Source organism: Monodon monoceros, unplaced genomic scaffold (genome assembly GCF_005190385.1).
Source record: "Monodon monoceros isolate NGI ecotype Baffin Bay Population unplaced genomic scaffold, NGI_Narwhal_1 Super_Scaffold_4, whole genome shotgun sequence".
NCBI lineage: Eukaryota > Metazoa > Chordata > Mammalia > Artiodactyla > Monodontidae > Monodon > Monodon monoceros.
The window spans coordinates 3,711,160-3,738,495 of record NW_021703781.1 but is presented as its reverse complement, the minus strand read 5'-3'; the positions used below and the strand labels follow the sequence as shown (position 1 = coordinate 3,738,495).

The 27,336-nt window shown below is 42.1% G+C and overlaps 1 protein-coding gene across 1 annotated transcript in view; it reads left to right on the top strand.

Moving 5' to 3' along the window:
* Positions 1–27,336, top strand: part of PCNX2 (pecanex 2) — a 278,141-nt gene that overhangs the window by 79,978 nt on the left and 170,827 nt on the right. Inside the window, exons 14-17 of the mRNA XM_029200853.1 lie at positions 2,179–2,289; positions 3,542–3,633; positions 23,458–23,581; positions 24,987–25,050. Coding sequence (XP_029056686.1) covers positions 2,179–2,289; positions 3,542–3,633; positions 23,458–23,581; positions 24,987–25,050 — 391 coding nt within the window. The remainder of the gene's footprint in view (positions 1–2,178; positions 2,290–3,541; positions 3,634–23,457; positions 23,582–24,986; positions 25,051–27,336) is intronic.

Genomic DNA, 27,336 nt, shown 5'->3' with positions numbered 1-27,336 from the left:
ACCCTGGGCTCCCTGTCAACTGCTGTCCGTTCTGTGCTGTGTCGTCTAGCTCCTGCTCCGCAGGCACAGCCAGAGGATCTTCAGTTAGGACTTCCTCCTGGCTCGTACCATTTTATTTTCCCCCAGCATCATTCATCGTGTTCCAGTGCTTTGCACTTTATTAGTTTGGGTTTTGTAGCCTAATGTATTTCTTACAGAGAATACTTCTTTACCCACGTTTTGCTGGTATTTGTCTACCATTATTACATTATTTTACACCCATACTTTTCTCTGTAGTTCTTCGTTTTTGGTAGTTTTCATTGCACACAACACTTGAGAATGTGGACTAATGCCCGTGACGAATGCAGCGTACCATCTAATCTTCATTGCTGGGTTTTGAGTCCCAAACTTAAGAAGAGAACTAGTCAGTTTGCTTAAAATCATATGAATTAAAATGTTCATGCTCAAAACGGTATGTCCTGCCATTAAGTGTCTGTTTATTTCTTATATCTTTCCTTTCCTATAAAAACTGAAAAAAGAAATTGTCATATAGTTATGACTAGCAGATCCGTATTTGTGTCTTGTTGCTGACTTCGGTTTTTTTTTAAACTTTATTGAAGTACAGTTGATTTACAATGTTAATTTCTTCTGTACAGCAGAGTGACTCAGTTAAACATATATGTATCAGTACATTCTTTTTCTGTTCTTTTCCATTACGTTTTATCACAGGATATTGAGTACAGTTCCCTGTGCTCTACAGTAGGACCTTGTTGTTTATCCGTCCTATATGTAATAGTTTGCATCTGCTAATCCCAAACTCCCATTCCTTCCCCCGACCCCCCCTTGTTATTGCCGGCTTTGATTGAGAAACGTATTACTCACAGATGCTTTGGGTTTTCACCGTATAGTTAAAATCTTGCCACAGACAACATTACAACAAAATCACCATGTGTGTCAAAATATGGCTCCAATCCCAAACAAAGGCCCGTTTATCATAGCCATGTTCATTACATAAAATTTTATTTCCACACATTGTTGGAACAGTTTCTTGGTATTGTTGTAGTTGGGTTTGCCCCATTTTACTGTAGTGGGGTTAACCCACGATTAGCCAGAGAATGGCACACATAAATACTCTCATCCCTGCAATTTCACTGTGGAAAGTTTGCGTTTCCAGTTTTTCAGAAATAGCTGAAACGCGGTCCCCATCCTCCCTACCTGCCCTTTTCACTGCAGTTTATACATGGGGTTTGGACATAGTTCCATGTTTAGGTGTCTTAGATTTCAAATCAAATTTCCTTAGTTTTATTAGGGTTTACCAGTATCAAACTTCATTGACTTTCCACCCAATAAACTGAGACAGAAAGGTAGACAGATGTACTGTGGCACCACTAATGGGAGTTTCTGTGTTTCTCTGAAACCCAACTCAAATAGGATCGAGAAAGAGAATGATGGGGAAATTGCTGTAAAATGCAGCTCGACGATGCGTTATTTCCCTGAACAAATGATCTCTGTGAAACACTGAATTATAACGTATGGATGTTTCATCCAATTGCATTGTTACGGTTTGGGAAGCTGCCAGTTTTCCTCTCGTCAGGCAGGGCCCCTTTCACCTCCCAGGTGACGTGCGCCACCTGAGAAGCAGGCCCTTCAGTGTCGCATCGTCATGGCTGTGGGATTTCTTAGTTCATCACCACTCTCCCTTGCTGCTCTGTGGGTCTGAGGTTCTGACTGAAACCTGAGTCTCCACCGGGTATTTAGAACAGAACACACACAGCAACTCAAGCCCTGGAGGTGATAGAAGCACAAAGCAAGGAGCCTTGCTGGAAGAGACCCTCTAACAACTGCTTGGGTTTTGCATGATCATGTAATTTTCCTGGTCCTCTTTTCCCATCTCATTTCCGCTAAGTCCAAGTCTGTCATTGAGAGCTGAAGGCGGATCTACTCTCCGCCCACCATCCCCATGTGTCTGCTCAGTCCCAGGCCCGCCTCTTCCTCAAAAGCAGCGCCTTTATTATTTCCACGGGCCTGTGCGGCTCAACCTCCAACCTCCTCCAGCGGGTAGGGGAGAGGAGGCCGTATTGCCTCCAGGACCTGGGTGGGGTGGGCTGGGCTGAAAGGGGGGAGGGAGGTGGGACTGCAGCAGGAACCTCGGCCACCTTTCCCGCACGCTTACCATCAATTTTGTCTGTTCACTTCCAGTATTTCTATATTGCTTCCCTGCAATCTCCCTCCTTGGGCTCTTCCCGCAGATCAACACTTTCTGCATCTATCTTTTGGAGCAAATTGACATGCTGTTTTTTGGAGGTTCTGGTAAGTCTTGTTCATTCTGTTCGTCCTGTAAAAAAGTCTGAAGTTCAGATAAGGGCTAAGTAGCCTCAGGCGTGGAATGAGGTCTGGACAGTTAGGTTGTCCTGAGCCTTTGTAGGACTTCAGCTCTGGTCCGTCAGGTTGATGGTGGGCCCTTCTAGATTCCTTCATCCAAACTGAAAGTGGTCCACCCAGCTTGACACAAGCGGAAAACAGGGAAGCGTAGAATTCCATGAGCTTTGCACTAGGTTTAAGGCTCTTCTAAGTGTTCTTTGGAAAAGCCGTATGTGTGACTGTGTGTGAATGTGGGTGAGTGGAGGTGAGTGTGTGCGCCGTGTGTGTATTTGAGCATGCACACGTCTGAGTTAGTCTGGGAGCGTGTGCGTGAGACATTGTGAGTGTGTGTGGTGTGCGGGCCTGTACAGACAGGCGACCTGTCTCCTTTCATTTGGTGTGTACTTTAGATTCCAACCAAGGTGGATGAAGCTTCATCTAATGCTTACTTGGAGACTTTAATCAGATTGCTTACCTTTAAAGTTTACTCTTCTCTAAATGGAGACTAACGTGCTGATCTCATAGTGTTGCTGTAAGGATTCCATGAAATCTGTACATAAAGCACAAGACCATAGAGGGCAATTAATTACTGCTGCCACCTCCTTGTACACACACAGACACACAGACACACGCTCACACACACAGGAGTGCTTTCTTGTTCTTTTTATCTATCTATCTATCTATCATCCATCTCCCTCTGTCCTTATCTCTGTCTCCGTCTCCATCCCCATCTCCGTCTCCATCCCCATCTCTATCTCCATCCCCATCTCCATCCCCGTCTCCAGCTCCATCTCTCTCCTTTCTTCTGTTGAAATGGCCATCCCTGAGCTTTCCGGGGCCAGCAGCTTCCAACTGTAAGCGACAAGGTCTCCCCACCTCCGCACTGCCTGGTTCACACAGCCTTCCAAGAATGCTATCAAAAGTTCTTTCTATCTGTGGTCCTCTTGAGTTGTTAGGTAGCGGTCAGTGTCTTTCTTGTACTAAGAGTCGCTCAGGGCTTTTTGACTGCCCCGTAGATTGATTTTTTTGCCCCTTTCACAGGCATTTTGTGTTTGAAAGCTACAAACTTCATTTCTTCTTTTTTTTTTTTTTAATTTTTACTGGAGTATAGTTGATTTACGTACAAACTTCATGTCTTACAACATGTACTGACCGTGAGGCTTGCCAGTCTAGAAGGGAACTCTTGACGTTTGTGTTCCAGCTGTTTCGGGGATGGTGTCGGCCGTTTACAGCGTGGCCCGGAGTGCTTCCGCCGCAGCTGTGCTGCACGTGTTCTGCTTCAGCGCCGTGAAGGTAGGTATGAGGCCCAGGGCCTTCTTCTCACATCCACTGAATTAACGGTATTTTAAGTAAACAAATGTCTCTTCCAATTTCAAGAGAAATGGGATCTGAGCGCATTAGCAATAACAGGGCCTGGCGGATGAAGCCTCAGTGGTTTAGAAGATGCATTAAGATACCCAATTTGCCACGGAGCACAAAGCCCACCTGGTCTGACCCCCTGCCCCCTCCAGGTGTCTGCCTGGCTTGGTCAGTTACTGACACTGGGTGGGGCTTCTGCTTAACATGGTAAAGGGATACAGTTGCATCAAGCTTTATGGACAGAGAACGGGAATGGCTATGACAGTAAAAAAATTTTAGAATCCAGGAAACAGATGGACCATAGATTTATCCAGATGGAGAAAGTTAAAACCCAGGCTGGCAGCAAGGGAAACCTACGATGATGAAAAAACAAGGTAAGCTTTAACTTTAGGAAAACAGCAAGAGGTATCAGAAAAGCAAATGGTACATGCGTAGCTCAGCTGTGAATATTTTGTATCTATGGCGACCTGAATAAGAATTATAACTGTAATGGCAGAATGGGGGAGATGAATGTGTGTGTGTGTGTGTGTGTGTGTGTGTGTGTGTGTGTGTGTACTTGCGTGTGCCCCTCTTGGGGAGGTCTTTTTTTTTTTTTTAACATCTTTATTGGAGTATAATTGCTTTACAATGGTGTGTCGGTTTCTGCTTTATAACAAAGTGAATCAGTTATACATATACATATGTTCCCATATCTCTTCCCTCTTGCGTCTCCCTCCCTCCCACCCTCCCTATCCCACCCCTCTAGGTGGTCAAAAAGCACCGAGCTGATCTCCCTGTGCTATGCAGCTGCTTCCCACTAGCTATCTGTTTTACATTTGGTAGTGTATATATGTCCATGCCTCTCTCTCACTTCGTCCCAGCTTACCCTTCCCCCTCCCCATGTCCTCAAGTCCATTCTCTACATCTGTGTCTTTATTCCTGTCCTTCCTCTTGGGGAGGTCTTTTTTTTTTTTTTTTAAGGTTTTTAAAATAACATTTATTTCTTAAAAGTTAACATGTGCATAATAGGAAACCAAAGAACACAAGAAGCAAGAAACAAAGTCATCCATCATCACAAGTCTTGGGGAGGTCTTAATCTTGTCTTCCACATTAGAAAGTCAGCAAATAATATCTGAAGTTGAAAAAAAATCAAGAAATAACAAAACAAGCATGTTATCTGGAAGTACGGAAGTAAATAGACGATGAAACAGGTGAAAGTCCCTGCCTTTGGGAAGCAGGAGTTGGAGCAAGGAGATGGATGGTGTGGGCAGGGGACCACTGCTGTTCATCTAGGCTTGTAGAACTGCAGAAGGGCTATGAAGTCTGAAATCAATAGCACATATAACGTGTTAAGGGGCATCTTCAATCAGTAAAAAAGTAATTAATTTATAGTATACATATTTCTTGACTTTATGGACACCCTGCCTTTAATGTGTTACACCACAAGTACCTCTTTGATAAAATAAAAATTAAATGTAAAACAGTAAATAATATATGTTCCAAAGGGTTTTAAATATATATTATATGACATTTATTAACTTTTTAAAAGGTTAGCTTAAAATCATATTAAACTCATCAGTGTCAGTGGAAGAAAGATAATTGTTTATTCCCCTTTGTGGAAGAGAGGAATTCAATAACATTATCTTCTGATGTATCACATTTGAATTTCTCTGGGGTAATCAATGGCATAATTCCCTCCCTCACTCCTTCCATCCTTTTCATGTGGCTATTCTTTTTTTACATTAAAAAAAAAAGAGAGGGGAAGGATCTTTTTTCTAGTACACAATGGTAATGTACATGCTTGTGGTGGCTCTGTTTGTTACCACATTTATACTGTCATGTAGAACAACAGTTATATAATTAAGCAGTGTTTCTGGGTTCTTTCTTTTGAACTACATTCCTTTATTCTGTCACAAGACCCCAGGGATTTCATTCAGGAAAACTCCTTAGGTGTTTTCTGAAAACCTCTTTCCACTGCCTTTTGTTAAAGGGCACATGACTGCCTATAAAATTCGGGGGCACAAACTTTTCCCTTACAGGACCCTTTTATAATTTGCTCTGTTGTGTTCCAGTCTCTTTTTGTTTATATATTTATTTTTTATTAATTGTTTGAAAGTCTGGTTCATTGAGATATAATTTGTATGCTGCAAAATTCAAGTTTTTAATATATATAATTTGGTAAGTTTTGATACATGTATAGAGTCATGGAACCAATGCCACAATCAAGTTATAGAATATTACCAACTCAAAGGTCCTATTGTATCCCTTTGTGGTCTGTCTCTTCTTCCTATGTCAACCTTTGACCACCACTCATATGATTTTTATGTTTATAACTTTAAAAAATCAACTTTATACAATAAAATGCACTAGTTTTAAATGTACAATTAGATGAGTTTTGATGAATGTGTCACCATCACAGTCATGATGTAGAACAATTCTACCACCACCAAATTTTTCTTCATCCCCCTCCCCAGGTGCAGGTTCCTGCAGCCACTGATCTGCTCTCTGTCCTTGTAGTTCGCTTTTCCTAGAACTTCACATAAATGGAATTATGCAATATGTAGCTTTTGAAGTACTTCTTTCAATTAGTGCAATGCTTCTGAGATCCAACAATGTGTCAGTAGTTTTTTTTTTTATTGCTGAGTAGCATTTCTGTGGTTATTTCCAGTTACTGAAAATTATGAATTATATATATATATATGCATATAACTTCATAATAAACTGCCAAACTGTTGTCCAAGGTGTCAGTACTGGTTTCCATCCCCCTATAATCTTTGAGATTTCCAAGTGTTCCAGATTCTTTCTAGCACTTAATGTTGTCAGTTTTTAAAAGTAGTAGCCATTCCAGCGTGTGCTAGTATCTAACTGTGGTTTTAATTCATATTTCTCTAATAACGATTATTGTCGAGTCTGTTTTCATATGCTTGCTTGCCATTTGTGAAAGATCATTGGTGAAAAATCTGTTAAAATCTTTTACTCATTTTAAAATTGCATCGTATGCTCTTATTATTAAGATAGGAGTTTTTTACATATTCTGGATATAAGTTCTCGATCAAATATATATTGCTCATATATTTTTTTCCAGTTCGTGGCTTGTACTTCCATTTCATTAACATTATTTTTCAAAGAACAGAAGTTTTAAATTATAGTGAAGTTAAATTTATAAGTTATTTATTTTATGGTTTGTACTTTTTATGTTCTATCTAAAAATATTTACGCAAGGTTACAAATATTTTTTTCCTAAAAGTTTTGTAGCTGTAGCTCTTATATTTAGATCTATGATCCGTTTTGAGTTGACTCGTGTGTATGAGATGAGGTAAAGATTGAGATTCACTAGCACAGTTGTTGAAAAGTCTAACCTTTCCCCATTGAATTACCTTGGAAACATTGTAAAAGATCGGTTACTGGCTACTGGTTTATGGTCCAGCAGGTAAGGAGTCTGGGAGTTATTACACCATCCTAAGAATAAGTGAAAAGCTGAACAAACTGAAAAAAACAGAAAGGTCTTCTTAGATCCATCAGAGGAGAGGCAGCAGGGCAAATTCCTGCTTCCTAAACTGGAGAGACAGACAGGTGAATACAGAGGAACAGGAACCCAGGAGCAGAAACCTCTATGGGAACCAGTACCAGGGGTAGGAAAACCTGAACAGTGATTGACAAATTGCTGGAGGCTCAGTGTAGACAAGTCTGAGGGTTAATAACTCCAGGTGAATCCAGTCATCAGGGAGCCCCACACTTTTGTGAGTTTCACCCCCACTAGCTTAACCAGGTTGTCAACAGTGAATATTGGAGGAAAACCCCTTCCTGCCTTCCGCAGGGAGAGTAACCATTTTGAAATATACCAGAGCATTCTTTTCTTCTTAACTAAGCCTGCCTCAAGATTTTACTGGAGCCTAAACTATTGGGATATTTTTCGGAGCCTAACTTACCTGGAGGAGGGGAAATACCAAAGTCCAGTTTGGCTACAGCCTTCCATGTGAGGGAAGGGAAATACCCAACTCCAGCCTAGTCCTTTCAAGCCATTCTGTTCCACCTAAGGTGAGGGTGGGACTCAGAAGCACTTGTGAAGTTCACAGTCCAGAGACACAGGGTCACCAAAAGACAGAGAACTAATCCCAGGACTATAGAATACCTCTCCCCTCACACGTTAATAACGCATGACTAAAGGTTTGTTTACCATAGTTCCTTTTACCTGTTACGTCATGTCTGGCTACCAAGGAAAAAATTACAAGGCATACTAAAAAGCAAAAAACACAGTTTGAAGAGAAATAACAAGCATCAGAACCAGACCTAGATATGGCAGGATGTTGGAATTATCAGACTGGGAATTCAAAACAGCTATGATTAGCATGCTAAGGGCTCTAACGGATAAAGTGTTCAGCAGGCAAGAGCAGATGTGCAATGCAAGTAGAGAGGTCGAAATTCCAAGAAAGAATCGAGAAGAAATGCTGGCAATCAAAAACACTCTAACAGAAATGAAGAGTGCCCTCGAAGGGCTTATAAGTAGGCTGTACATGGCTGAGGAAAGAATTTCTGAGCTTAAGGATAGGTTGATAGAAACTTCCAAAATGGAAAATCAGAGAGAAAAACGACTGAAAAAACCCCCAGAACTGTGGGACAAGTATAAAATGTATAACATGTGTAATGGGAATACCAGAGGGGAAGAAAGAATGGTACAGAATATGACTGAGAATTTCCCCAAATTAATATCAGACACCAAATCACATATCCAGGAATCTCAGAGAACACCAAGCATGATAAATGCCAAAAAACTACACCCATGCATATTATATTCCAGTTGCTAAAAATCAAAGATAAAGAAAAAAATCTTGAAAGATACCAGAGGATAAGAACACCTTGCCTATAGAGGAGGAAGGTAAGAATTGCATCTGACTTCTCCTCAGGAGCTGCTATAGACTGAACTGTGTCTCCCCAAAATTCCTGTTGAAAACCCTAACCTCCAATATGATGATGTTTGGGGATGGGGCCTTTGGGAAATAGGTTTAGATGAGGTCATGAGGGTGGGGTCCTCATGATGGGATTAGTGCCCTTATAAGAAGAGAAGAGACACCAGAAGTCTCTCTGCCATGTGAAGACACAGAGGAAATGCAGCCGTCTGCAAGCCAGGGAACCTTCACTAGCACCTGGCCATGCTGGCAAAATAATCTCTGACTTGCAGCCTTCAGAACTGTGCAAAATGAATGTCTGTTGTTTAAGCCGCCCGGCCTATTTATTGTACTTTTTTATGGCAACCTGAACTGAGTAAGACAGAAACAGTGCAAGCAAGACAAGAGTGGAATAAAGTAAATTGTTGAAAGTAACACGCACGCACACACACACACACACACACACACATACACACACATCTAGAATTCTGTACCTTGCAAAATTATCTTTCAAAAGTGAAAGATAAATGTAGACTTTCTTGGACAAATAAAAATTGAGGAATTTTCTTGTGACTAGACCTGCCTGGGGAGAAAATATTTGCAAAAGACATATCTGATAAAGTACTGTTATCCAAAAAATATACAAAAAACTTTAAAAACTCAACAATTAGAAGAACTTAATTAAAAGTGGACAAAAACCTGAATAGGCACCTCACCAATGAAGATGTGCAGATGGCAAATAGGCATATGAAAATATGCTCAACATCATATGCCACTAGGGAACTGCAAATTAAAATGACAATAAGATACTAATACACACGTATTAGAATGGCCAAAGTTCAGAACCCTGACAACAACAAATGCTGACAGGCATGTGGAGCAACAGGAGCTCTCACTTATTGCTGGTGGGGATGCAAAATGATACAGCCATTTTGGAAAACAGTTTGGCAATTTCTTACAAAGTAAACATACTCTTACCATACAATCCAGCAGTTGTGCTCCTTGACCCTCTTTGAAAACTTAGGTTCACGCAAAAACCTGCACACAAATGTTTATAGCGGCTTTATTTAATAATTGCCAAAAACTTGAGAACAATCAAGATGTCCTATAGCAGGTGAACAGATAAATAAAACTGTGGGGCATTCAGACAGTGGAATACTATTCAACATGCCCCACTCAGACACACATCCCCCAGTAAGGTATCACGCCATGAAAAGACTTGGAGGAATCTCAAATGCATATTTCTAAGTTAAAGAAGCTAATATAAAAAGGCTACATATTGTAAGATTCCAGCTATATGACATTCTAGAAAAGACAAAGCTTTCTGCATCTACTGAGAAGATCATACCGATCTTTTTTTAGTCTGTTGACAGGGTGAATTACATTGGTTCACTTTTAAGTGTTGAATCAATGTTGCATTTGAAAGATGAACCCCAGTTGGTCATGATGTATTATCTTTTTTATAGATTGCTCAATTTTATTTACTAATATTTTGTTGAGGAATACTGTGTCTATGATCATGAGGTTTCTAGTTCTGTGGTTTCCTTTTCTAGTAATGCTTTGTCTTATTTTGTTATAAGGTAATGGGCTCATAAAATGTGTTGGAAGGCATTTCCTTCTAAATTCTAAAAGAGTTTGTATAGAATCGGTATTATATATTTTATAAGTGTTTGATAGAATTCATAAGTGAAGCCATCTGGGCCTGGAATTTTCTTCAGGGGAAGGTTTTAAACTATGAATTCAATAAATATCAAGTTATTCAGATTATCTAATATTGAAATAGTTATTTCCTTCATGGAATTTGTCTATTTTCTCTACATTTTCTAATTATTGGCATATATATTATACTTTCAAGGTCCAGAGTGTTTGTAGTGATGTCTCCTCTTTTATTGCTAACATTGGTAATTTGTACCCTCTCTTTTTTTTCGTGATCAGTTTGGCTAGGGGCTTATTAATCTTTTTGAACTTTTTATATAAGATTTGAGTTTATTGTTTTTATTTTGTATTTCCATTGATTTCTGCTCTTTATTATTTCCTTCTTCTTGCTCACTTTCGTTATAATTAGTTCTTTTTGTCCTGATTTTTTTAAGAAGGAAGATACATTATTTTACACTCTCATTAAACAATCAATTATCTTATAAAGGCATTAAAAATATAAGGAGAAAAGTATCTGTTTTATTTACCTCGCCATTAATATACATTGCTTTGTGTAGATCCATCTTTCCATTTGGTATCATACTCCTGTCTGAAGAACTTTCTTTAACAAAACTTGTCGTGCAGGTCTACTGGTAGTGAATTCTTGCAGCTTTTGCCTGAAAAATTCCTCATTTTTGCCTTCATTTTTGAAGGTATGTTCACTGGTGTAGAATTCTGGGTTGGCAGCTTTGTTTTTTCCCTTTCAATACTGTAGATATGTTGGCACATTTTCCTGGATTGTATAATTTCTGATCAAGATCTGCTGTTATTCTAATATTTGTTCCTCTGTCAGTAATGTACTTTTTTCTTTGGCTACCTTCCAGATTTTCTCTTCATCTTTTGTTTTCAGCAATCTGAAAGTGATGTGACTAAGTGTATGGTGTTTATTTTTATTTTACTTAAGGTTCTCTGAGCTGTCTTTGAACTTTTTTCAATTGATATTTCCAAATCCTCAGCCATTATCTCTTCAAATATGTGTTCTGCCTTGTCCTGTTTTTCTTTTCTACTTGGGCGTTCAATTATATGCATATGTTAGACTGTTTTAATAGTGTTCCATGTCTTTCGGATACTATGTTCTTTTTTTTTTTTTTTGCGGTACGCGGGCCTCTCACTGCTGTGGCCTCTCCTGTTGTGGAGCACAGGCTCCGGACACACAGGCTCAGTGGCCATGGCTCACGGGCCCAGCCGCTCCGCGGCATGTGGGATCTTCCCGCACCGGGGCACGAACCCGTGTCCCCTGCATCGGCAGGCAGACTCTCAACCACTGCGCCACCAGGGGAGCCCTCTCCCTCTTATTTTTTGATTAATGATATTATTGATTTTGTTTACATGGTCTGTTTTAAATTTTTTTATAATCTTTTTTTGTTGTGTATGTTTGCCGTTCACATCTCTCATTCCTGTTTTCATGGTCTACTTCTCTTTATATTGTTCCTTTGTGTTCTCGTATGGTATCTAGAGCTTCTTATTTCAACAAGAACAAGAACAAAAACAACAACAAATATTTGTTGGGAAATTATGATGTACCAGGAACCTTCCATTTCATAACAACCTACTGAAACTGAATAGTGGGTCACAGCTGCCCCAAACACACAGGTCTCATCATACCCTATCATCTCTTCTACCCGACCCATGATTACCTGTGTTTATATCACCTGTCTGCTCAGGTGGACATTTGATTTGTGACCCCTGTCTGGGAGTCAAGCAGAAATTGAGCTGACTTCTGTCTGAAAAATTTAAGGCTCCCTGACCAAATCTTTCTAGAGGTACCTCAGGTTTAAAATACAGGAAGAGAAGAAAGTGAAACAAAGAATGTTTCAGTAACATACCACCAGTTCAGATATATCTTTCCCCTGGAAAAATATGTTATTCATGGACTTTTAGGTCCTTCTATCAGGAATCTTCATCCCAGGGATACGAATGAGATACCTGGGACAGTGCTTGTCTTTACTTCGTCCTCTTTGCTCCAACATCCCGACCCTTGAACTGACCAGATAAAACCTGTTGCCTTCAATACAGCCGAGGGGTCCAAACGCTGCCATCCACAGATGTCTGAGTCCAGGCATGATGTTGTCTGCCAACCCCCTGGCCTGCCTTAACTCCAGCCCTTCCACCTCTGATTTAGTTGATGTCAGCAGGGATTTAGTGAGATCCTGTCCTGCTTACTTCCTCAATACACTTCTCTCTCTCTCTGAAATAGAGAGTGGGAATTTCATTCGTGTATCAGATGTCAAAATCTTCTTTCAGACTAGTCTCATCTGTAAGATAAGATCCAGCATAAATTCCTCAAAGCCTATGGCTTATGCACAAGTACTTTCTCTAGTTCCCAGTATAGATTGATGCTTTTTTCTTTTTGAATATTTATTGGACATTTAATGGGAGGAGGAAAGCTAGTTCCCTGTGTTCTTTTTTTTTTTTTAATTTTTATTGGAGTAGAGTTGATTTACAATGTTGTGTTAGTTTCTGCTGTACAGCAAAGTGAATCAGTTATACATGTACGTATATCCACTCTTTTTAAGATGCTTTTCCCATATAGATCATTACAGAGTACTTAGAAGAATTCCCTGTGCTCTACAGTAGGTCCTTATTCGTTATCTGTTTTATATATAGTAAGTGTTCCCTGTGTTCTTCATGCCATTTTGACCAGGACCCAATACTTTATCCTTCTTTGCAACCTTGAGCAGCAGATGGTATCTGATGGAAATATTCTTTTCTTTGGTTGATAGAAAGGGGAACATGCAAGCTCTCTGTAACTGAAGCAGGAGCTGAACAGTTCATGTTCACTGCAACATGTATTTCTTTGTTTAGAAGGGACTTTGCCAGGGACTTCCCTGGTGGCACAGTGGTTAAGAATCCGCCTGCCAATGCAGGGGACATAGGTTCGAGCCCTGCTCCGGGAAGATCCCACATGCTGCGGAGCAACTAAGCCCGTGCGCCACAACTACTGAGCCCGCGTGCCGCAACTGCTGAAGCCTGCGCACCTAGAGCCCGTGCTCCACAACAAGAGAAGCCACCGCAATGAGAAGCCCGCGCACCGCAATGAAGAGTAGCCCCTGCTCGCTGCAACTAGAGAAAGCCCATGCGCAGCAATGAAGACCCAACGCAGCCAAAAATAAATGAATAAATTAATTTAAAAAAGAAATGACTTTGCCAGGTACTATAGTGATATGAGAGGAGAAAAAGTCAGTTCTTTCTCAGGAGTTTAACATTCATCAAAGCTGATGACATGCTGTGGATGATCAGAAAAGAGAAAACCCATCAGAGGAGGTGGTGGTTTAGCGCAGCCTTCAAACGTTTTGCAGTTGGGCTGAGAACCTTGCCATAGGCTATGCAGTCAAGCATGTGAAACAGTTTCGTCAGAGTTAGGAATGAATGATCATGGCAGATGGAGGAGATGGTAAGGATATTAACCTACTGATGGTGAAGGATAGGGATGACTGGATATGTCAGCAGGATATATCAAAGTTACGGACAATCTTGCATGCAAGGCTAAAAGTGTATGTTTTTGGTCCATTGGGTATGATGTGCATCACAAGAGTACTGGTTGCCTGAAAGGAACTATAGCAAAAAGAGGTCATCAGCTCTAAGGTTGTTGAATGCCATAGACGAGCTGATGGCCTCCGCTGTGATGGAAACAAGGTGTTAAAAAGTTCCCAGTTGACGTCTCAAGTCGCTCCATGAGTGGTCAGACCAAAAACATTACTTCCGGATTCTCCATCAGCTGTCTCACCGCTAAATCATAACTGTTTACTCTAAATCTTTGATTTATGATGAACCTTTGTCTCATGCTTCATGCTTTTGAGCAGGTAAGCCTCATTTGATAGTAAAAAATAATTCATTGGTAATAGAATCATGGTTGAATCTATAGAAGACAGAATATTCTTCCGTACTCAGATGCTTTCCACAAAAGAACAACTCATGGGACTTCTTAGATTAATTCCTAAAGGAGAAGGTGTATGCTCTGAAAAACCCATTTCGTATGACAAGTGGGTTTTTTTTTTTGTTTTTTTTTTGCCATGTTGCGCGGCTTGCAGGATCTTAGTTCCCCCACCAGGGATCGAACCCGGGGCACCCCCCGCAGTGAAAGCACCAAGTCCTAACCACTGGACCGCCAGGGAATTCCGTTGACAAGTGTTGAAGGCTCATTATCAAAAGTAATGTACGCTCCTGGGATTGTTAAATGCCTTTTTCTTGCAAAATTCTTAGAGGGTTTTGGAAGCTGTTGAAGAATCTGGTATTCAAGAAGAAGTTTTTTGGGTTTTTACCTAGCTGTGGGACAGATGCTGTAATTCCCTCACCTCCCCAAGTCCGACTCCCTCCTCATAGCAGACGTTGCTAATTGATCATAGCATTTTTTCTCACTGAGGTCAGCAGGGCTCCGCGGTGCCCAGGCAGTAGTACAGGCAGCCAGTACCAACTGATCAGAGCTGGTCCAAGAGATAAGATCTATTTACTGTCCTGGGCTGAGACTTCTACTTCTGTTTTTCTTTCTGTTTATGGCCTGCCATCGGCGTAAGTCACTGTTGGGTCAAAGTTAATAGATTCCACTTTGAAAGCACGCTGCCAACTCTGTGATGGGACTGAACACTTCAGAGGCTCTGGGGTTTACTTGTGTGTTGAAACAGGCTTTTTACCAGGTGAAACGGGGGTACTTTGAAAGATTTATTTAATCTCAAAGAGGTACTGACTTCCTTGCTCAGCACAGAACAAGCATCACTTGTGGTAAATAGTTGGATCTGTTGTTAGAGAATCTTAATGTTCTATCTATATTTTGAAACACCTTTTAGTTAAAAATAGAGCAGTGTGCATTTCTCCCTTCTCATTTGTAAGTCCTGAGTTTTCTAAAGGTCTCAGATAGACTCTCCACTTTAAAAAACAGCGCCTATTAAATGCTGTGCATTGCATGAATGTGTTTAACAAATTGGCAAGGGCATCCTTAGGAAAAAAGAGAAGCTCACCCACCTTCAACTTAACATACTTATCCAGAGCTGTGATTCCACTTCTTGTTTAACGACGCTTTTGTTTATGACTTTTATGCTTACACTTTTCGCTCCTAGAATTGACTTTTTTCCCCTTTTATCTCTGCTGTGCCGTGATGGATTGATGGGACCTTGTGAACAATTTCAGCGTGTCAGCTGTCTTCCCAGAGATGCGTTCCTCTATCTGGGTCTTGATATGTATTTACATCCTTGATTTTTATTATTCTCACTTGATAGAAGCAGATTGAGGGGCTGGCGTTTAATTTTGCTCTCTGGAATATTAATTCGGGGAAGAAATTTTATTCCTCTCTTAATTTCATATTCTTTTTGACTCATCCAAGATGGTAGCAAGTAACATGTAAACGGACTCCCTCATTGACTTAACTACTTAACTACTACATCACTGTCAAGTGATGTACAGAAACAACCGGAATATTTGCTCCCTGGAGAAATGGCTCAGTAGTTAATTAGCTGGGCTTTCTATATGTCTGGATAAACCATGATTTCTATTGCTTATTATCCCTTATAAAGAGATTCTATTTTATTGATGGCAAGGGCATCCAGAGGTTGAGGTAAATTACTATAATTTAATGTTTCCCAAGCATCGTTAACAACTGCTGTGGGAGAGTTTTCCCCATATTCTTCTAGGTACTACAGGGTTGCAGCTAAAACAATGGCATTTCCCATGCATTCAGGTCTTAAAATCTAATATAAATACAAAACAAACTCATAGTTCTAGAATAGTTTTAGTTCTGAAATAGACCTTACATATCCCCTGTCCCAAACCCTTCATTTTATTACTTAAAATGAGGAAATGCAGGTCCAGAGAGCGATTAAGGGACTTAACATCACACATCGCGGATCCCAGATCTTGTATCTTTTCAAACATCTCACTTCTGTACCATCCTCCCTAGCACATTTGAAGTATAAGTATATTTTTCTAGGCAAAAGAACCGTTCGCAGGCATACAGGATACCTTGCAGACCGATGGTACTTTAATTTTTCGGAATAATTTCCCAAGTGTTTTCTCATTTGCCCTTTATTATAGCTCCATGTCATACATAAGGAAGACCATAGCATTTCTATATTCCAGTGGTGAATGTGAGCACAGAGTGCTGACGTCATCTGCCTAAGGGCACGTGGCTAATTCACGTTGATTTATTTTTTCGATTGTAAAATGGATTAGTAATACCTACTGCATATGAGTGTTGTCAGAAGTGAATGAAATTAAATTGATAATATATATAAAGTGTCTGTAGCTCAGGGCTTTTCATTAAATGGTGTGGTGCGCAGTATTCTGAGATTGCCCCAAGACTCCAGCCCCCTGTGTAATTTCTGCCCCTTGAGCGTGGGCAGGACCCATGAGTATGATAGGGTGTCCCTCTTGTAATTAGGTTACATCATCTGGCAAAGGTGGAAGGATCTTGAGGTGTAATTAAGGTGCCTAGTCAGTTAGCTTTAAGTCAATCAAAAGGGAGATTATCTGGATGGGTCTGACCTAATCAGACAAGCCCTTTAAAAGAAGGACTAGAGGTCAGAGACAGAAGAAACAGCAGACACCGTCCCCGTGGCCTCGAAGAAGTGAGCAGCTGTGCTGCAAATGGCCTATGCAGAGGACCCCACGTCATAAGGATGGCCTCTCAGATCTGGAGCAGGTCCCAGCAAAGCCAGCAAGAAAATTCAGTCCTATAGCTGCAAGAAACTGAATTCTGCCAGCCAGAGGTGAGGTTGGAAGAGGACTCAAGGCTCAGGTAAGACTGCAGCCCTGGGCAACACTGTGAATTCAGCCTGCTGAGACCCCGAGCAGAGGAGGCGGTCACGCCCAGGTGGCTGAGGCAGGACACTGTGAGATCATACTTTGTGTTGTTTAAGCCACTGTTTGTGGGGATTGGTTACACTGCAGTAGAAAACAAATACAAGTGGAAATTATTATTAGCATTCTTAGTTGATGGTGATGAACATAATGGTGGTGATGCTAATAGTAATACGCCTGCAAACGAAATCCAAGTTTTAATTCACTTTTATTACACTAGACTCCAGATTATATTTTATGGCTAGAACCGTGTTACTTCTAGCTGCAAGGGGATGGGAATTACAAGTCTTTCAGCTGCCTGAACAGCTAGTAAGGAAGCGATGACTGGTGGGGAGGAAGGGCAGATGGGAGCTAGATGGGCGGTGAGTACTTTCTGTCACATTCCCTTCCTGGAAAGTTAAACGCGTGTCATTGATCTCCAGACCCAGTTAACACTGGATTGTCGGGATCCTCAAGCTGGAGTTGGATGCCTTTGACGGTGGCAGTGAACACTGATTTGGGGGAAAACCAGGAAGAAGAATGATACCTCAGTTGTTCAAAATGGACTTGCAATTGCTGAGTAAGATCTGGAGTCAGGTTTGGGTAGGAAGCACAGAGTTTGAAAGGGTCCAATCCAAGAAATGTAGTGAAATCAATATTGGTAGGATTCAGTGGCTGTCCAGTTTGGAGTGGGGAAGTTGGGTGGACAAGAGAATTCCAGTACGAGCAGTGGTGGCCCCAGTACAGATGGAGGAATATGCTTGTGCTATAGCCACACCAGCAGAAGTTTACCTTCCTTCCAAAGTCCGTGGGCAATATTGTCCTTTTGGTGTTCATGTCAATACTTGTTTATCCTGAATATAATCTGTTCTGTGGGAAATAGATACTCCCACGATAACTAGTACAGAAAAGGCCTCTGTTTCCTCATGTTTAAAATGAGCGATCCCCGCCTTTGAGGTTTGCTATAATCTGAACGTGACAGTGCATGTAAAGTGGCTAGTCAAGCCGTCGCTCGATACATCGGTACTATTACTGTTGTTGTTCTTTCTTCACCCCCAGTTTCATCATGAACTCGTGAAGGTCATGACTGTGGTTTATATATGCTTCTTTTCATATTCTGCTAAAAGTCCGGTGTTATATAATAGATGCTCTATATACTTTGGATTGAGTAAATTCAGATAACTGAGAAGAAGGCTATGAGAAGGAAAGTAAATGTCAGTATTTTCCAGAAAGTTTGTGTGTGTGTGTGTGTGTGTGTGTGTGTGTGTGTGTGTGTGCACGCTTATTTATATTTACCTATGTTGGATGGCGCCTATCACGTAGGTTTGGATGGTACCTGTCGGTCTTTCTTGCTAGTGAATGAGCTGATTTTCCCCTGATACCTATTCCAAAGTAAAACAGTCTTTTTTTAATCTAGCATTTTAGTTATTTTATTTTATTTCACTGGCCGCACCATACGGCACGAGGGGTCTTAGTTCCCCGACCAGGGATCGAACCCGTGCCCCCCGTAGTGGAAGCGTGGCGTCCTAACCGCTGGACCACCAGGGAATTCCTAGTAAAATAGTCTTGAATCATAAGCATATGCTGCTTTTTCACCAAAATGAAAGAAGAGTATGAGGTGAGGAAAACCTACTTTTAGTAGACAGTGAAGTCTTATTCATCATATCTGTTACCCTGAGCATTCGTTTATTTACTGTGAATTAGGCTCAGTGATAGGCCATGGGGCTGCCCCTCTGGGTGTCTAGGGTCTACCAGGAATGTCAACTGGGGCTGCTACGGGCTGAGCACTGGATGCTGGGGAGCCCCGAGGGTGCCCAGTGCATGTTTGCAAGTGCCGGCCGGCCGCATGGTGACCCATGGCCGTGAACTATGAGCAGAGTGCAGAGTCCAAGACTGGGAGACACATCTGATCTTGCTGAGCTCTGGAGCTTCAAGGGCACAGATCTCCTTTCACTTAAGTATAAGATTCATGTCAAAATAGTCCTAGAAGTAGGACTTATATCAGAGAGAAAGTGATATGATCTAGATCTTATTTTAGGATGTATGGAAACCTGGATTCAGAAATGCCTGGATATTTAATGGGCTCAGAAAAATCCATTGCTCTTCCCTTAAAAGAAAGTGCGTGAATCTGATATGAAGGGCATAGCAAAATGAGAACTTGGTCCATTTGTGTTCCCTTTATAACCAAACCCTCAGTTGGTTTGCCCTGTAAATTCCATCATAGAGATGTCTAAACTTTTGAAGGAAAAAAATGCTGAAACTAGGATTCTCTTCAGAAAGTGCTTTTATACAAAGCTGAACTTCCCCTGTGTATTTTCATCAAAAGAATTCCCAAATGCATATGAAATCTACCACAGAACTGTAGGACTATTAGACAGTTTTATTTCTACCTCATAAAAATATTTCAAAACCTGGGGGAGTTTTATGAGACCAGCTCTCATCTATCCATATCATTCCCAACTCAGGGACCCATGAGACACCTCTCAAAGCAATTAGGGATGTTAATTTTAAGCAAACTGTCACATGGTATACACTTCATTATCAGTGGGTGATAGATTGTTTAAAACCTTATCTCTCTCCAAAAATAAAATTTGTATTTGTGTGCATATGTGTCTGAGTAAATAAATTATATGTATATAATAAAATTCAAGACTAATGTCAATACATGGATGTTTAAAATATGAAAGTTCTTTTAAAAAATCCACTAGAAATGTCAGTCAGTACTTCCTCTCTTCCTTTCTGCTTCTCTGCAGAAATGAGACTGACCACTGAACTAAACCTTTCAGATAGACACCCAGTGCATTTGATCATTTTGTTTCAAAATCCCTCTTCACGTCAGTGGTTCTCTTCTTCCTCAAGTGTCAACATTTTCTTCTTTATCCCAAAATAAAAATTAAAATAAAAACATCCTCAAATGCATTTTCTTACTGTATTTCTGACTCAACAAGCTCAACTCCTGCTAGAAGTTTGGTTCCTAGGTGCTCCTGCAGCTGTGGAAAGTCCCGTCAACTTCCCTGTTTGTCTTTTTTTTTTTTTTAATATTTAATTTGATTTCTTTTTGGCTGTGTTGGGTCCTTGTTGCTGTGCGTGGGCTTTCTCTAGTTGTGGCAAGCAGGGGCTGCTCTTCATTGCAGTGCACAGGCTTCTCATTGCGATGCCTTCTCTTGTTGCAGAGTGCGGGTTCTAGGCTCGTGGGTTTCAGTAGTTGCAGCTCGCGGGCTCAGTAGTTGTGGCACATGGGCTCAGTAGTTGTGGCACGTGGGCTCAGTAGTTGTGGCTCATGGGCTAAGTAGTTGCAGCATACGGGCTGAGGAGTTATGGTATGCGGACTCAGTAGTTGTGGCTCGCGGGCTCAGTGATTGTGGCATGTGGGCTCAGTGGTTGTGGCTCGCGGTCTCTAGAGTGCAGGCTCAGTAGTTGTGGCACGTGGGCTCAGTAGTTGTGGCTCGTGGGCTAAGTTGTGGCACATGGGCTCAGTAGTTATGGCATGTGGACTCAGTAGTTGTGGCTCACGGGCTCATTGGTTGTGGCATGCGGGCTCAGTAGTTGTGGCTTGCAGGCTCAGTAGTTGTGGCTCATGGGCTCAGTGGTTGTGGCACACGGGCTCAGTAGTTGTGGCTCGCAAGCTCAGTAGTTGTGGCTCCCGGGCTCTAGAGCACAAGCTCAGTAGTTGTGGCACACGGGTTTAGTTGCTCTGTGGCATGTGGGATCTTCCCGGACCAGGGCTTGAACCCGTGTCCCCTGTGTTGGCAGGCGAACTCTTATCCACTGCGCCACCAGGGAATGCTCTCCCTGTTGGTCTTTTACAGGATTGCCTCCTGTGCAGGGCACACCTGCCCGAGGAGCCTGGGCAGGGAGACAGGCTTAGGCCCTGGAGGGTGACACAGGTGGGGTAACTTAGGACTGAACAGCCTGGAGAGGGATCGGGAGATTAAGGAGAAAGGAATGGAAAAAAGGAGCAAAGCCATTTTATCTTGCTGTGTTTCCCCCCACACACCCTAAATCTTAATTCTGTAAAATGATTCTGAAGAGTTCCTTCTTGTTCTCAGTTTATTTAGTTGTGTGTGTGTTAAGTTGCAGAGATGTTAAAACAGTAATATGTTCCTACACAATGAAAGCGTAAGGAGAAAAGCTTTCATCAAGTTTCTCTTCCTTCCTTCTTTCTCAGGTGAGCTTGTCTCTTACCTCTCCATGGAAAATATCTGTGTTTTGAAATAATTTGGGAAAAGGAAATGCTAATGTTTTCCTAACTGTACTTTATTGAATCATCAATGTCAGGAAGTTCTTCCTTAAATTACATCCAGATTCCCTTGCTGATGTTGAAGCTTATTTCCTTTAGTTTTATCTTCAGAGTCGATGGCGCCCAGCCACCTCTCTTCCCAGTGCAGAAAATTACGAGTTGATAAACCATAAAGGTCATTTCCTTTCAGTGTTTCTTCATGCTTAACTATTTCCCATTCTTTTATCTATATATCTATATGCTTAACAGTGGTACCTTTAGAATTGCATCCAGCCGTACCCATCCGGAAGCATATCCAGGCCATGCTTGAATGCAGGGTCATGCAGCATCGAAGCATTTTACCCTTGCATGACTTGGAATATGGTCTTCCCAAGTTCATTCCCAATCACTTTTACAATCCAGCTCCTTACTCAGTCCTTCATGGAGCTTCCTCTGAGCTCCTCTCAGATGACTTCTTCCTCTGGGCTATCACCCTACCATGTGTTACAGCAAACCCCAACACAGGCAGTTAACTGAAAAGATGTCCAGCACTATTGAATGGGGGATGATATATGAATGAAACAGTCTGTAAAGCTGGAAACTTCTAATTTATAGTGATCCCAAGCCTTTTTATTTATTATTTATTTATTTATTTTGGCTGTGTTGGGTCTTCGTGGCTGCGTGAGGACTTTCACTAGTTGCGGCGAGCAGGGGCTACTCTTCATTGTGGTGCACGGGCTTTTCATTGCAGTGGCTTCTCTTGTTGCGGAGCACGGGCTCTAGGTGCACGAGCTTCAGTAGTTGCAGCACACGGGTTTAGTAGTTGGGGTGCATGGGTTCAGTAGTTGTGGCTCACAGGCTCTAGAGTTCAGGCTCAGTAGTTGCAATGCACAGGCTTAGTTGCTCTGCAGCGTGTGGCATCTTCCTGGACTAGGGATTGAACCCGTGTCCCCTGCATTGGCAGGCGTATTCTTAACCACTGCGCCAAGCCTTTTAAATGGAAAGTCATGAGATGTCCACATACTGTGCACAGTGAGCTGTACAAGTATTTAGGGTGGTGTAAGATACAGTGCACTGAACTAAGGCTTGGTCGGTCTTGCCACCTTTGGTAAGTCTTTTCCATTCTCCCTGTCTTCTTACTTGACCAATAATTTGGTCAAGGGGTGAGGTTGGCTCAGTTATGAGATCTCTTCCAAATCTTTCCTGAAGATAGCATGGTTTTGCAAACTTTGGCATTCTAAACACGAAAAAATAACTCATGTGTCTATCCAAATAGTCCTTCCTATCCTTGCTTCCCTGGGAAATTTGCCTCCTATTTTATACATTATGTAACTGTATCTGTTGAAAAAATGAAGAACGTTAAGAACTTGGAGCTTGAGGGGATTTCCAGTAGTAAGCCTAAGAAGATCCTGGTGGTCTGCCTTTTTACAATCTGCCCAAGCTCAGGTGAGCCCCGGTTCTTTCTAAGAAAGAGTTGTGTGAAGATCTGAGGTTGAGGGAGAAAACACACAAAGGCACACCTGGAATATGGATTCCTTGCGATCCTTCACCCCACGCTTCTTCTTGGAAGGAGAAGTACGCCATTCTGGCGTCAGCTCACTTTTACATTGTTGAAGAAAATATTCATTCCTTCTGTCCTGTCCCTGCGGCCACAGTGCTGTTCACTCCTGTCTAACAATTTATCTTGAAGCTATTGGTTATGCTCAAAGAAATCACACGTATGGAAGGATGAATGTAGACTTTTACTAATACAGGACAGACACCAGAAGGAATGCAACAGATTAAAATAACAAATGAGAACTACCCCTAATAAGGTCTGTCGGTTCAGCTTGTGCACCTTGACATAATAATATCATATCTTGGCAAGGTCAGATTTGCATTTTGTAGAAGACTTCCTGTTTTCTTATTTTCTGTCTGTAGTACACAAACAGAAGGATATAAGGGATCTACAGAAATCATTGTTTTTCTCTTGGACTCTCAGAGAAGGACCATACTAAAGGTCAATTCTAATTCTTTTCAGGAAATGTGATTTTGTTGCAGTCCTCAGTCCTCTTGTGTATCTGCTCTGGTCTGAATGTTTGTGTTCCCCTAAATTCATATGTTGAAATCCTAACTCCAAAGGTGATGGTATTAAGAGGTGGGGCCTTTGGAAGGTGATTGGGTCATGAGGATGTCACCCTTGTGATTGGTATTAGTGCCCTTCTGAAACAGGCCAGAAAAACGCCCTCGCCTCTTCCACTATATGAAGATATACCAGCTGTGAACCAGAAGGTGGGTTCTCACCAGACACCAAATTTGCTGGCACCTTATCTTGGCCTTCCCAGCCTCCGGAGCTGTGAGCAGTACATTTCTGCTGTTGATGATATCATATGTCTATGATATGTGTTACAGCAGCCTGAGTCAACTGAGACAGTATCTTAGTAAAGCATGTAGTCATAGCAAACATTTATTGAGCATTTTAGACTGGCTGCTAAGTATTTTACACACAATATTTCATATAATATTTACACCAACCCTAAGCGGTATTATCTAAGATAAGGAAACTGAGGCTTAAAAGCTTGCGTAGTATCTTTGTGCTAATAATAAGCAGAGTTGGGATTGCAGCTGGCAGTCCTAGCCAGAGCCCATGCTTTTAACTACTGCTCTGCACTGGGAAAGACCAACCTTCTGTGTCCTGAAGATACCTAAATAAAATGATCCTTGCGGTTCCCTTCTTAGGTCTGCATCATAGAGTAAGGCAGTAATGGGTGCTCAAATCCAGAGCATCAGTTCCATACATATTTAGTAAGGGCCTTTCAGGGCCTGGACCCTGCACAGGGTGCTCAGAATACACTGGGGTGAAACAGACGAGTCCCTGCTGTCAACGGGCTTGACCAGTGGAAGGATCATGGGTTAATCACACAATCTTTATACAGATCTGTAGTCACGAGCAGAGATAAATGCTGGGAAGTAGAAGGAAGGGGGACAACGTCCCTCTCCTCTGACCCCAATGGGAAAATATCTGTTTCCCATTAGATATTTTTACCTCCTCTTCCCTTTTCTACCAACTGCTATTTTAGTAGGTAAAGAGGGAGGGTCCCTCAGTACTAGGAGGGGTAGCTGCCCTTTCACGTTTGTACTGCAGAGATTTAATTAAGTAGAGAATAAATGAGAGAAGAATTAGATAAGGGGTATTGGGTGAATCAAAGTAGGTAAACTTAATTATTTAAATATATTTAGTTTGGCTTTAATTTATTCTCTGCAAAGACCATCCATCATGGACGCTCTTTCTTTTCCAATTAATAAAAAACTAACATCGACATACTGCTTTGCAGTGTGCAAGGCCGTTTCAAATCTCATCAAGGCATTGCAGCAATATTTCAAGAAGAGTGTCATTGTCACCTTTTTTACAGAAGGAGAAGCTGAGCCAATGAGAAGTTAAGTCCCTTCCACAGAATCGTTCATTCCGGGAAGTGATGAGCCTGGAATTCACTTCCGCCGATGCGTATTCCCCTGACTTTTCCTTTGTTCAGTGCAGGGACCATTATTTCCATGGTCATGGTTACTAAATCCTTCTCATAGTGATTTTTTTTTAGTGTTTGCATTTTTTTATGGGCTGCATGTAAAAGGAAGCCCTCCATCTTCACGAAATTGTGTATAAAACATGCAGCAGAGGCAAACGTAGAGGAAACAGTGGGAGGAAATAGCATTTAGCAGGTTTTTCTCTTTCGGAAAACTTTTTGGCGGTGTTTTTGTAACAGCCAAGTATGAAATAAAAGGGGAGAAGCTGCAGGTGGGCGTCCGGGGCAGGGAGAGGAGGAACAGGTGTGAGGATGGCTGGGGTCAGCTCCATCCACCCACGGCACCCCAGAGCCCAGCTTGGTCCTTGAGAAGCCCCTGCAGGGGAAGGACCGTGTTCTCCACATTTCTTCTGTGCGGGGCTCCACTTAAACGCCAATCCCTGGACTCACTGGAGCCTCTGCTTCCTGCCTGGTAAGCACCCAGCACCAGGCACCTCACCGTCCATCACCTGTCACACTTTATTACAATTACTTATGTTCTTCCCTCCCCAGACACCTGTGCTGTCCTCTTCAGAGGTGTGCTCCTTGGTGCCTGACACATAGCAAGTGGCCAATAAATGTTTCATGAGTGAACTTTCAAGAAACAATAAAATTCCCAAGTTCCAGAATAAATTGTCTGTTATTGGGGGTGCTGTTTGAATGAAAAAATTAGTTTTCAGGTCATGAGATACCTTCCCTCTAATAGTCTAATCATTTCTGTGACATTTCACTGCCTGATCCACATTTGATCTAAGCTACTTAATGTCTTCACCCTCTTTTCTTGCTGAAACATTTTTTTCCGCACAGGTCATAGAAGACGGATTGGTGTAATCATGAAAACTGAAACCTCATTCTCTCAAGGATAGGTTGATGTGCTAACATTGGTGCCAGGTACAGGGAAGAGATGCAAACTGCCCCTCTGCAGGGAGTCCAGAGGGGGCAAGTCCTACCCATGCCCATAACAGGAGTGAGATATCTTAAATGCTGAAGTAAACGTGTTTAACGATGGTTCTGATGCAAGGGGAGAGCTTCTATCTGCCTGGGAAATCAGGGAGACAGCACCAGGCAGGTGGGACTTCTTATACTGGGCACTGAAGCATGGGTAGGAGTTCACCAGGCAGAGGGGAGTGGACTGGGGTCAGAGTGGAAGAGCTCTCTGGGCAGATGCAGCTTTGTGTGCGAAGGCAGGGGGGCCAGGAAGCAACACATCTTTATGGTTTTGCTGCTGTGCATCTACTAAATGTGCAGAAGGAGGCTGAAAAGTTGAACTAGGGCTGGATCCTAATTGGCTTAGCTAGCTTCCTGTGGAGTAGATTTTTTCGGTAGGCAATGAGGAGTCACTGAAAAATACTGAGTGAAGGGCAGTCGTGATTGATTTGCCTTTTATGGGAAGAGGACCACTCTTTTGTAATGTGGAGGGTGAATCGTGGAGTCTGTGGAGTGGGGAGGGATATGGAGTTTGCAAGATCTTCCCACTATGAAGCTATTAACAGTAGCCCCGGAACAAGGCAGTGGATGCTTGACCCAGTACGATGCAATGAAAGGAAGGGACAAATTGGAGATGCATTGAAAGATGCATCAGTAACACATTAGGACCAGCTGACTGTGGGGATGATGGACAGGGAACAGCCCAGGACAGTCTGGCTCAGAGCCCTGGGTACCAGTCACCAAGAAGGGGCTGTGTTGAACCGTCTCATACCAAAAGCTTAAAAAAATGGCCCGGCATATAGAAAAGTACCCTTGCGGCACCCCCTGCCTATGCATTATTTTCCTTTCTAAAGAAGAGGAAACTAACACAGTGCTCAGAGATGTTAAGTAACTTAGCCAAGGCCACACAGCTCATCCCTGGCAGGACCAGGATTCAAATCCAGGTCTGCCCAGCTTGAAGCCCATGCTGTGAGGAGGTGCTCTACCCGCGGGGGAGGGGCTGCCCCACGTGACAGATGCACTGGCTGGTGAGGAGCCTCTTGCAAGCCTGGTGGGCACCGAAGGAGAGAAGAGAGCGCCATGGCTTTCCAGGGTAACGGGGGGGGGGGCTTTGCATTTAATTTTTTAGATTTTATTTATTTATCGATTTATTTTTTTTGCGGTACGTGGACCTCTCACTGCTGTGGCCTCTCCCGTTGCAGAGCACAGGTCCGGACGTGCAGGCTCAGTGGCCATGGCTCACGGGCCCAGCCGCTCCGCGGCATGTGGGATCTTCCCGGACTGGGGCACGAACCCGCGTCCCTTGCATTGGCAGGCGGACTCAACCACTGCGCCACCAGGGAAGCCCTGTCTACTACCTTTTGAATAAATAAACATTAAATAAACATTAAGAAATACAGTTTTTATGTGATTATTATTATATTTAATTCAAAAGAGGCAACACATGTTTAATGCTACATCTTATAAAAATCCTAAACTGAATTTTAGAAAAGGTGATGTTAATGTATTTTCATAAATATGCACAATTTGTTTCAAATGTATCCCCCCCCATAGCCAATCCCTTGTCAAAATCCATGCTTGTACGTTCACAGGCTAGGTTTCTGGGGAGCCATCAGGTGCTTGG